This window comes from Xenopus laevis, chromosome 2L, assembly GCF_017654675.1.
Source record: "Xenopus laevis strain J_2021 chromosome 2L, Xenopus_laevis_v10.1, whole genome shotgun sequence".
Lineage (NCBI taxonomy): Eukaryota > Metazoa > Chordata > Amphibia > Anura > Pipidae > Xenopus > Xenopus laevis.
In genome coordinates this window covers 57,283,900-57,296,828 of record NC_054373.1, presented here as the reverse complement: position 1 = coordinate 57,296,828, position 12,929 = coordinate 57,283,900, and the positions used below count along the sequence as shown (strand labels likewise).

The following is a 12,929-nucleotide window of genomic DNA, read 5'->3' as shown; positions in this document are numbered from 1 at the left end:
GAAAAAATGCAATATATATATATATATAGCAGTATTAGCTTGTTGTAACATCACTCCCTGCCTGTCTCTCCCTGCTCACTTATAGCTCTGGGCTCAGATTAGATCAGCAAGGGAGCAAACTGAGCATGCTCACGCCCGGGCCAAGGAGTTTAAGCTGAAAGCTGAGAGTCCGATACAGAAGCCCATGTGTACACAATAGAAGGAAAGAAATGTGATGTTTCTTTTGACAGAGAACTCAGAGTAGCATTACTTTGAGGATTTACTGGTATATTTAGGTGGACCTTTTTGATAAGGCTTACTTAGTTTTAACCTTTCCTTCTCCTTTAACTTTATGGTTCACTCATAAAATTCATTTTTCTTTATTAAAGATACAGGCTTTATTTGTAAAGTGCAGCATTCTAACTGCAAAAAAACCCCCACAATTGGCCATTTTTTTGCACTTTGCACACTGTTTGGCTGTCTGCAAATGGCATTAGGACTGGGGGGTGGCCTTTAGATCCAGGGCTGACAGTCCTAGTCAGTGCAAGAACCAAGAGAGGCGACCCTTTGTTTGGTCATTACCTTCCCCTACCTTGTGTATGATAGGGAGTGTCAGGATACACCCGCCCCCCTTTGGGGCCCTGTCTTTACTGCCTGACCTAAGGCAGATCTTGAGGGCAGGACTTAGCTGCATGTCCTGGCGAGGATCTCTGCACTAAGCTCCAGTGCAGAGGAGGTGCATGCTTTCCCAGAATGAGCACTAAGGGGCAGCTTTGTGTTCCCATTTTTTTTACAACAAACCAAAATAGACACACTCTTTTTTTCTGTCTGGTCACAACAAAAAGCCTCAAATCAAACAGAATCCCCAATTGAATACATACAGTAAATCAATGTACAAATTTTACAACTGTCGCTTCTTTAAGTGCCGGTGCCAGTAAATTGTTTTCTGTTTCTATTTCAAATTCTTCTAGGAAATGTGAATTTCAAATATTTTTACCTCATTACTCTACTGCTGATTTTTTTTTTTGTCACCCCTAAAAAAATTTGTTTTGTGGAATGCAAATCTTACAAAGCAAATAATGCCTTAATGCCAACGTTTGCTTGAATTCCTTGAAGTTGACTGATCATATCTGCATGCCATTAATTATATCTAACTTAGACAGTGCTAACATATTCTACACTATACTAAATCATGGCACTATATATACATATAATCTTTGACACTTTAATTCATACTAGAATTGATGGTTAAAGAAATCTTTCAAGTGAGTCTTACAATAAGAAGTGTGCTTTAAAAAAAGTAGATGCAAGCAAGATCCCTTGGAAAAAACTAAGACCAATCACAGTTGTGCCAACTACTCAGATAAAAATAAAGCAGGCAATGCCCTGAAATCCAACCCCAAAAACATCAGATTCAACCATGACCATATAAGGTATATTTTGGCCTAAAGATTGAAGCAAGCAAGAAGAAGTATGAGGGAGGTAGAGACCCTACTTCCTATAAGTCATTGACTTCACAAATACACAAGGGTTACATGTTCTGCCTCTGAAGGTAGATCTTAAAGGGGAACTAAAGTCAAAAATAGAATAATGCTAGAAATGCTGTATTTTGTATGTTAAATATAAACATGAACTTACTGCATCAGAAGCCCAATTAAACAAATGATTTCGGCTTTTAAAGTTGGCCACAGGGGGTCATCATCTTGTAACTTTGTTAAACATCTTTGCAAGACCAAGACTATGCACATGCTCAGTATGGTCTGGGCTTCAGTTGGGAGGTTAAGCTTAGGGATCGTCATAAATAGCACAAGTCAAATAATATCTGCCATAGAATCCAATACAGCAAGACTGATTAATAGAATATGCAAACTGCACTGGGTCTGTTGATACAAATCTCTACACAGTCACCGGCTGCTATATAGGGAAACCAACAAAGCTGCTCGAGGTCAGGGAAGTAAGGTGGGGGGAGCTCACCCGGCTTTTTAAAAGTATTATTGTTTTCCCTGCAGAGCAGTTAGGGACCGTCTGAAGTTTCCTAACCTCAGCCGTCAGAGCAAGTAAAACGAAGGGGAATTTCACTGCATACAGCCAGGTTTCTTATAAAAATGGTACACATTTTTTAATTAAAGTATATTGGAGATAGGTTTATTTTTCATTAAAGAAAGTAAAAATGGGATTTTATTTTTTAGCCTTTACATAGTAAGTAAGGTTGAAAAAAGACACACGCCCATCAAGTTCAACCTTTTATTTTTTTTAATCTGCCTAACTGCTAGTATAACTATATTTATACATAGTTATCATATCACCCTTAAGCGCCTCTTCTCCAGCGTGAAACCAATTTGGCCAGTCTTTCCTCAAAGCTAAGATTTTCCATAACTTTTACCAGCTTAGTTACCCTTCTCTGTTCCCTCTCTAATACAATAATGTCCTGTTTCAGTGATGGAGACCAAAATTGTATGGCATATTCTAGATGGGGCCTTTAATCCCCTTTACTTTACATCCCCTTTAAGGTAGAGATCCTTGTTCAAATTCCAGTGGCAACTTTGTGTGACTTTAATAATCTTCTGGTGTCCCAGCATATTTAGTCCACTTGGAGGGGCATCTGCAGTACAAGTACTGAGGAGAAATCAAGGTATTTGAGGATTAAAATAACATGCTATAAAAAGGTAAGACTAAAGTGTAATGCAGATATCAAGATCGGGTCAAAATAGGCACATATCAAACTCAGTCAAAGGGTCAGAAATTAAAAGAATGAGTCAAGAAGTACACCCAGTACTACAATGAATAGTTAAAGAAAATTTTTTGGCCATTCAAAGGATTTTGGCATGAAATATCTACAGATCCCGTGTCATAGCACTATACTTTAACCTTTTTTAAAGGAATAGCAACAGGCTGACTACTTTTAGTTTTAAATTGAACCATATAACTTTGCTAGAACCTTAAAGGAATAGTTCAGTGTGAAAATAAAATCTGTGTAAATAGATAGGCTGTGCAAAATAAAAAATGTTTCTAATATAGTTAGTTAGCCAAAAATGTAATGTATAAAGGCTGGAGTGAACAGATGTCTAATAAAACAGCCAGAATCCAACTTCCTGCTTTTCAGCTCTATAACTCTGAGTTAGTCAGCGACTTGAAGGGGGGCCACATGGTACATTTCTGTTCAGTGAGTTTGTAATTGATCCTCAGCATTCAGCTCAGATTCAAAAGCAACAGATATGACCCATGTGGCCCCCCTTCAAGTCTCTGATTGGTTACTGCCTGGTAACCAGGGTAACCAGTCAGTGTAAACCAAGAGAGCTGAAAAGCAGGAAGTAGTGTTCAGACTGACATGTTATACATCAAATCACTCCAGCCTTTATACATTACATTTTTGGCTAACTAACTATATTAGAAACATTTTTTATTTTGCACAGCCTATCTATTTACCCAGTTTTTATTTTTACACTGAACAATTCCTTTAACATTTTAACTGAAAGTAACATATTTGGGAAAAACCTAGTAGTTAAGAAAGAACAACAAACACTAAAATCCACTTTTCTACAAATGTGATTTATAAGTCCATGGCCATGCCATAAAAGTCTATGGGCATCATTTTTTCGGTGAAACAAGGCGAAAAAATCCGCCCATCCCTAGTTCTGAGGCTTATACAAGGGCAAAGACAGAGCCTTATTTCTATATAGGCACCCAAGGGCCTGTGCCTATTTGCCAGCGAAGCTGAGGGGGAGGGCTATACCCCTGACTTTCCTACCTGGTACATGAGCAAGATGGATCAGAGGAAGGGTGCTTAGGGCAGCCCTGGTTAGAGGACATTATAGACAGAAAGTGAGGGATCTTTGAGGAATTGAACACTCATTTGAAGCAGCATAGGTGTTTTTTCATGATGAAGCCCGAGAGGTTGTGGAATGCCCTGCACAGCAGATTCCCTTAATGCCTATTAAGAGGAGCTTTGGAGGCATCACTGAATTAAAAAATAGTGTGCGTGGGGGGGGGTACAATAGTCCAAACTTTTTGGGATTTTCCACCGATTTCACAAAAAAATCTGTCTTTTTGGTGTCAATTCCGAAAAATTCTGATTTTTCTCGTGATAATTCCAAAAAGTTGACTTATAAATCACAGTTTGTACAAAAGTGGAAAATTCGGATTTCGATAAATAACCCCCTTAAACTTGTGTGTGCATTTTTAAAAATGATGTGCTCAGGTCAGAGTAATGCAAACTTTTGTGTTTTCACAAAAAATTATTTGTGCATACTACAATTAGTTGTGTGCTGCCTCAATACGTGTGCGTGCGCAAAGGTAACACTGCTTCCAGGATAGCCACTAGTTTTGCAATTCTCTGCTCCTTCACTGCTACTTAATGTGCCTACACCGAAATACATTGCCTCAGCTTGTGTGCAGGCAGATGTGTTGGATTTCGGTGCGAAATACAAAATCTTGCTTTTCAAATCCACCACTCATTTCTGCACCTGAGTTGAGGCACCTGAGCTTACCATTTGATAAATACACTACAAATCTCATAGGAATAATTAGAAAGTGAGTGAATTTTTCTGTGGCAAGCTCTGATCTCACATTTTGATAAATCTGCCCCTAAATCTATGCACAGCTAGGAGAACACAATCAGCCATTAGGCAGTGGTGTTTTATCTCCCAATTCTCTCTTGCTTACATAGTAATATACATAGTAAGTTAGGTTGAAAAAAAAGACACACATCAATCAAGTTCAACCTTTTAAGTCTATATATAACCTACCTAACTACTAGTTGATTCAGAAGAAGGCAAAAAAGAAAACAGTTGAAACCTCTCCAATTTGCCTCAGAGGGGGAAAAATTCCTTCCTGATTCCAAGATGGCAATTGAACCAGTCCCTGGTCATCAACTTGTACTATGAGCTGTCTTCCATAACCCTGTATTCCCTCACTTGCTTAAAAGCCACACAACCCCTTTGTAAATCTATCTAATTTATCAGGCTGTACAACTGATTCAGGGCGAGAATTCCACATCTTCACAGCTCTAACTGTAAAAAAAAACCTCTTCCAAATATTTCACAGGAACCTCCTTTCTTCTAATCTGAATGGGTGCCCACATGTCAGCTGGAAGGACCTACTGGCAAATAAAGAGAGAGGTTATCATATGATCCCCTTATATATTTATAGATACAGTAGTTATCATATCACCCCTTAAGCGCCTCTTCTCCAGCGTGAACAAACCCACCTTGGTCAGTCTTCTTTCATAGCTAAGATTTTCCATTTTTACCAACTTAGTTGCCCTTCTCTGTACCCTATTTAATTCAATAATGTCCTGTTTGAGCACTGGAAACCAAAACTGTACCTTATATTTTAGATGGGGCCTTACCAGAGCTGTGTACAATGTAAGAATGACCTCTTCCTCCCACGAACAAATGCCTCTTTTAAAACAGCTCAAGACTTTATTTGCCCTTGATGCTGCTGACTGGCATTGCTTGCTACAGCCAAGTTTATGATCTACAAAGACTCAAAGGTCCTTTCCCATTATGGATTTGTCTAGTGCAGTCCCATTATGGGAATACGTGGCCGCATATTTTTACATTCCAGGTGCATGACTTTACATTTATCAACATGGAATCTCATCTGCCACTTAGCTGCCCAGATTGCCAGTTTGTCAAGATCGTGTTGCAAGGATATATACTTTCTCTCCTTCCAGTGTACAACTGGTTAGCATACAAGGCTTTAGATGTCCTGTTCTGGATCTAAAGGCAAGATTCAATTTCGGATTAATGCCAAAAATGTATATGCTTAGCACACGACCAAGTACTTCCACTTCATGTTTTCACTCAAGCTTTGGAAGCCCCCAAAGTTACTCCTGAAGAGGTAGACTATTTAAAAGCACTCTCCCATGCTACATTGCCAGTTTATTTATGCATACCTAAGCACCTGTGAATGCTGGCAGCTTTACCTGCCTGCTTTTATGTGTAATGTTGTCATATTGTGAGCATGCTATTGGACGTCTGCTTATTTTATACCTTTTCCTGGATTACACATTGTGACAGTTATCGCCTTATGTTTGTATTCCGGATTAAATGACTGCCACCTGCCTGAAATTTAGCCTGGACTTTTGTTAGGCTCTCTGCCTTCCATAGTAATGACTAAGCTTATCTGGTATCCTAAATGTGGTTGGAGCTTTGCAAGTATTGCTGTAGAAAGTCCCAGGTCCCAAAAGGGAATTAAGAAACAATGGCAGCTGCAAAGCTTTCCAATCATAAATATCAGAGCTAGACTGTCAGCAAAAATTGTCTCTTCTAATTTGAGTTGTTGCACAGGTATGGGATCTGTTATACAGAATTCTCGGGATCTGGGGTTTTCCAGATAATGGATCTTTCCATAATTTGGATCTTCATACCTTACGTCCACTACAAAATCATGTAAACATTAAATAAACACAATAGGCTGATTTTGCTTCCAATAAGGATTAATTATATCTTAGTTGGGATCAAGTACAAGCTACTGTTTTATTATTACAGAGAAAAGGGAAATCATTTTTAAAAATTTGTGTTATTTGGATAAAATGGAGTCTACAGGAGAAGGCCTTTTCATAATTCAGAGCTTTCTGGATTAGGGGTTTCCGGATAATGGATCCCATACCTGTACAATAAATATCAGATGTTTGAAGCAATTGCACTTATGTATAGCTGTAGCTCATTTGCTACAAATTTACTAGATTGCTTAACAGTTTTCTTTTAATATTCTCAGATCTTTGTCTAGGGAAACCTAAGAAAAAGATACACCCCTATAACTTTCAATACTAAACAGCAACAGCAACAGACTGCTGCTGAACGATTTCATAAGTCAGGAAAGTCCAAAGAAGTGTTTATTTTACATATACCACGATCTTATGAAAACTAAACTTCCAGCAAGCACCTCTGTTATTTAGTTACATAACAATGACATGCACATATTTCTTGTCCAATGGAGTAGTATCAACTGCGCAGGAATGTGATTATCTCAATATAGCCTCTATATCCATAATACACTGTCAGCTAATGAACACAAAACAGCCCCTTTCTTCAGATTTTCCCTTTCCAAAAGACAAAACACAGTATCTTGAAGTATCTTCAAGATAGTAGAAGATACTTAAATTCTTCATATGAATATCAGTAGAAAACAATTACATTATATCTTTGAGATGGTGGTATTTTTATTCTGCTGTAAACAGTCAATGCATGCTTTAAAAAACCCAAATATAACATGAAAAAACACACATTTTATACAGTAAGCTGCTGCTTGGGAGAATTATGGCAGTCTAGATATGCTGGGGGTCACTTATGAACACTGGGCAATTTTGCACTTGGGTGGTAACCTATTAGAATTTTGCTTCCATTGTTCTCCTTGCAGCTGGCTGAAAAAAATCTAATCACTGCTTGGTTGTTATGGATTACTGCCCAGGTGCAAATATGCCCTGTGTTTATAAATTACCACCCCCCCCCGATAATGCATTTACAAAGTACAAATATGCCAGCCTGACTGGATATACCTCTACTTGATCAGTGTCAAGCTTAATGGGGGTAATCTTAAATTAGATGCAAATGTTGCTGCTAGTTAGGTCACCAAACAGAAGGTAGCATTTACTAGTCAGATGTTTAAAACTAATATCTGACTGGTTGCTATTGGTGAAAAGCCTTTTATTACATTACAGCTGCTTAATAACAATTGCTGCCAGTTCTCACGTGTGTAGCTTGGTGTATCCATGATGTCAGCAAATTTATTTTGGTAAATGGAATATGGGGGAAGCAGGGTGTCATTCTAAGATTATTCTGTCCTGACTCAGTGTTGTTATAGTGTCAGTGTTGTATTTGTTCTCAGGAATAAGGCAAAGGTAACATTCCTGCACGATCACAGAAAGCTAAAGCAAAATAAATGGGCTGTTCCTTTTCAACCTTCCCCTTTACTGTTTTTCTTTTATGTTTTTACACACTTTTAACAGGGACATTTATGATTTACATTTGTATTTTAGATTGTGTTTTCTTTACAAACAGCTTTATTTTAAATTATTATCTAGATGACTGGGACCTGGCTTTTTCCAAATAAGGGGGTCTCCCCATTATGTAGAGCTCCATGCATTAAGGCTACTAAGAATATGATGATATTAAAACAAAGATTGTTTTTGTATTTTTCACTGTACTCCAAGAACATCATCAAAGATGTGCAGCAATCGACCACTATAGAAGTTTTATAATCTGTTACATGTAAAGGCTCTGAGGCTAATTGCCCTGTTACTAGAATTCCACTGATACCGAATTTTTAAATATTTAACTTCAACATCACTGGTATCTTAGAGTTCTGCATAGAGAATTGGTTTAACCACAGACATCCCTATCAATTAATGCATAATGGTTCAGTAACAATTGCAACAACTAATAGCCTACATGGAAGATATTAGTGTTTCAGTGACTATATTAAGTTATCGGCCTCTGGGTTTTTTTTGGGGGGGGGAGCACTCAAATTGGCTCAATGTAGCTATAAAGGCTATTGTAATCTATATTAAGTTTTTTTAGAAAATATATGGGTACCGTGGATAAAAAAACATAAATAATACCTGGCATAAAGTATTCCTTTGTTTTGTTTCTTGAGTTTTTTATAGTATAGAACAGGATCCTGAATTCTTTTTGCTCATCATGGCACCTGCCTTGGATATTTTTAGTCTGATTAAGGCTTTTAAAAAACATTTTAGTATGTATGTTTAGTCTTTTTACCTATGTTCATCCATGCTCGTTTCCACTAAAGCAGAAAATATCATGTGAAATAGGTTTATAGCAGGGCCACCAGGAGAAGGAGATCAAAGAGGAATGCTCCAAAATAGAAAGCACCAAGTTACTTGCAGGAAAACACTTTAAATATTGTTACATGAAATATTAAAATTAATCCATGTTTGGATCCAAAATTGAAGGTGATCTTCTGAGCAGGAGTGGCAGGGGCCAGTTGGTTAATAAGGACCAACTATAGTTCCTATAACTCCTATAGTCCCTTAGTATTTTCTATGAATAGGTTTGTCAGAACTATTTCTAATTTGTTTGCAGACACAAATAGTGGCATGTAATTATTGAAAAGATATGCTTAATGTGGAATATTTTTCTTTTGTGTGTGTTTAATATTGTTTTGGAAACCCAGTGGCTAGTCTTCTAGAGGAGAAAACATTGCAATTTTCATATTTTGTACATAGTAACTATATCAATGATAGCAAAAGGGAAGGTTGTGCTTTGAAGCAGTCGTTCACCTTGAATAATTTTAATAGAAGAAATGTCCTTACTATACTGCTATGAGTAAAGACGATTTCCTGTTTTTAGCTGTATGCATTTTGTTGTAACACCCACATTGCTTCCTCACTTCATTTAAAATGGTTGGGAGTTTTAACCTTGAAAGCAGCAAGTAAGTTGCAGGTAAAACTTAGTCCTTTTGTAAAATGTAAAATGAAGCAATAGAATTCTTAATGAATCAGATGAAAGTTGAGTGTAGGACTGGCCAGATATGGGATGACTTAGACGTAGTTGGCCATCTTAAACATAATGCAATATATGGACAAACAATCCCTGTTTTGTTAAAAGGGGAGGAAATTTTTTAGGCACCAAATGCCTTAATGTTGTTAATATAGTGACTAAAGTACCCCCTCTTGCAAAATATAAGGATATTATTAGTTACCGAGAAGTTCCATGACCATTACTAAAATTTTAGTTTGTCTACTGTAAAATATCCTTTGGGTATGGAAACTACTTTCCACGTCCACATTTGATAAAAGATTACTGTAATGCACATAATATACTGTGTTTTTAAGGGTTGCGCTGTTAGATTTGCTCCACACATATTCCTTGAAACTTTGGCCAAAAAGTGTCATGTTCCAAGTTGACAAGAATCCTTTTTTCGATTGGGTTGCTCCCAAACATTTTGGCAAACTCAATTTTATGGTGCCCCATAGCTACTGTGATGTATGTTTATGTCAGCCATATGTATGTGGTTGCTTTCCTTCAGCTGGAGCTCAGCATCTTAACACAAAATAAAGAATAGACAGTGCAAATATAAGATAAGTTGTTTCAGTCTGCTAAACTAAAACTAAAGCTTGGTCAAAAGCTCATCTTTCAGCAGGACAATGATCCCAAACACAATGCCAAAGTAATACCTGAGTGGTTTAAGATTGAAAAGGTGAATGCTATTCAATGGTCTGTAAAGTAAACAATGCAACAAAAAGGACTGAGAAATAAGGCAGACTAATGGAAAAACAGAAGATTTTCCTTAATCATAAGAGCACCCTAGGGACTTGATTACAACAATATAATTTTATAATATTATATTTTTATAATATTAATTTATTATTTGCATACTTGATGATGCGGGGCCTCATATGCCCTTGAGAGCAAATTACTATTTATGTCTCTGGGCACATTATGCAATTTATAATGTATACAGACCAAGCTTCCTGGTAGATATGGGAAAAGCAATCAATTGTAAAAATCCAGGTCCCCTTCAGTTACAGTGAGTAGGAGAAACAATAGCCTGCATGAAAGCAGCTCCATCATGTTGGCTCTTTCTAAAAGCACATGACCAGGCACTATGACCTGAGATAGCTGCCTATACACTAATATCACAAATAAAAAATACACTTGTTGGTTCAGGAATAAAATATAAACAGTGCAGTATAAACACAGTGTAATTTAGAAATAAAAACGACATCTGAACGTCATTTCACATTTCAGCTTCTTCCATCTCACCCTTCCTGTTTGCCTTTGCAGTTTGCCTTTACTTTGCACTCCAATGCACACACATTCTAGTGGAAACTCTTATTAAGCTTATATTCATCAATTAATTTTTAATTAATCATTAAAAATGTTAGAGTTGAAAATCTGAGTGCAATATTAGGATTTTTTTTCCGAAAACTATAACTTTGTCAAACTGTGCTTGTCTTTAAGCTGGAACCCATTTTCTATTGCTGTTATAGAGAAAAGAGTATCTTCCTGGAATTTCAGGATGATAAGCACCTGCAATAGATAAAAGTTGATATTGAGATTAAAACACAATTATTTACAGTAGCAGTATAGTCATCTTTTAGCTATGCAATATTGGCATTAAAATGATTTGGACATTAAGCATTTTTATCTTTCTATCTAACAACTGTTATATAAATGTGCCTTGGCAGCTTGGAGAGATTCTGCTGCAATCCTATTTGATCACTCAATCTGTCCAAATATCCTATAGCCTCTGTCTCTTTGGATGTTTATGAGAAACCTTAGCAGATCTCAGAGTGTGAAGGGCAGAAGTGACTGTTCTCTTTTCCGTTAGGATCCTGCACTTTCCAGCTATTACCTGCACAAACAGATCAATACTTTTGATCCTTGTAGACAGGCAAATTAAACAATATTTGACCACCATTGATCAGAAGTTGTGAAGTCAGAAATCAAAACAATAAGCACGTTTTCCACCTTGCTATATATGAGCCAAAAATTTAAAACTGATCAGTCTGGAAAATATAAATATAGGAGTATGAATATCTCTGTGTATGATATGTAAATTCTCAAGACTGAAACTTTTATCTTCAGATCACAAGAGGGGGTGGTATGCTGAGCTGATAAAATCTTTGAGTTTCTGTAGAATAATGTGATTACTTTCTACAAGGTCTGTCTGATTGTATCAGTTACCCGTCTACACACAACAGTGTAGCTTGTTGCATATCAAACTGCTTATTAAGTTGTTGCATGGATAAACATCTAAAATAATCTCTTATGTCATCTGTTGCTTTCTTCAGACAAAATTGTTAAATGGCTACTATGCTAAAATGGCCCACCTACTTCCCAATGCTCTTATAATACGCTTGTTTAATTGAACACACAATACTCTTATGGATGGCCATTTTGCAGTGATCTGTTTGTACAGTAAATGGGGCAGATTTATCAAAATGTGAGATTAGAGCTCACCAGAGAAAAATTCACCCACTTTCTATTCCTTCCTATGGGATTTTTAGAAGCATATTTATCAAATGGTGAACTCTAACGTTCACTGATAAATACGCTTCAGAATTTTTCTTTGGTGAACTTTAATCTCACATGTTGATAAATCTGCTCCAATGAGTCAAACAAGTAGATTAAAAATGGGCTGTGAAGGAGCTCTGACTTCTATCCAATGCCTGATTATTTCAAACATACATATTCTTATATTGCACTACCCTGATCTTGATCCAATGGTTAGACAAATGGTAAATGTAACTTACTATAAAGCACTCCTTACAAATGTATATTTATTCATTAACCTGTAAATGCTATCTGTGTTACTGTTTTGTATAGCTAGCCGCAATAATATAATAATGAATATGCAAGGCTCTGGGGAAAGCACACTTTTGGAAGAGGCAAAGTAGGAAACTTTTTTACAGGATGGCGATGCAAAGCTATGCCAACAAATCTGTTGTTTATAAAACTATAAAGTGGAGCATTTTAATGAGTAAAGAAAGAACTCAGGAAACATTTCTGATTAAAAAAGATGTGGCGGTGGGTTCTTCTTTTCTCCATGTAGCATGTGACCATGTCACCCTGTAGGAGATGAGACTTAAAACAAACTGCAACACGCATACCAGACAGAAAAAAATAATACAGAGCTATTCAGAGAAATATTTTCATGCAACATAACAAATTATAGTCATTGGGACTACTGAACTTTTAATCAGGCTATCATCAACAAAAAGTTGTTTTTGTTGCAGTGATCTATTTACACAGATGACGTTTGTCCTTGGAATTCAAAAACTTTTTTTGGGTCCTGTTATAATCACTGCTATCCTTCCTATAACCTTTTAGAAATCTCAGAAGACTCCATCTGTTGGTTAAAGGCTTTTTAGTTGAGACTGAGATACAGCTTTCAACCTTGTGGCGTTAGAGGCATACTTGGCATAATCCACTTTAATCCAGTGCAAATAAAAGACCTGAAGGTCAAATGAAAGACCTGAAGGG

At 36.8% G+C, this 12,929-nt stretch overlaps 1 protein-coding gene across 2 annotated transcripts in view; it reads right to left on the bottom strand.

Annotated features, from left to right (window-relative positions):
* Nucleotides 1–7,124: 7,124 nt before the first annotated feature.
* Nucleotides 7,125–12,929, bottom strand: part of stpg1.L (sperm-tail PG-rich repeat containing 1 L homeolog) — a 44,901-nt gene continuing 39,096 nt past the window's right edge. The window contains exon 9 of one of the 2 annotated variants that reach the window (XM_018245328.2): nt 7,125–10,973. In XM_018245328.2, coding sequence (XP_018100817.1) covers nt 10,900–10,973 — 74 coding nt within the window. In that variant the 3' untranslated portion in view covers nt 7,125–10,899. The remainder of the gene's footprint in view (nt 10,974–12,929) is intronic. The other variant, NM_001096224.1, reaches the window with a different exon arrangement.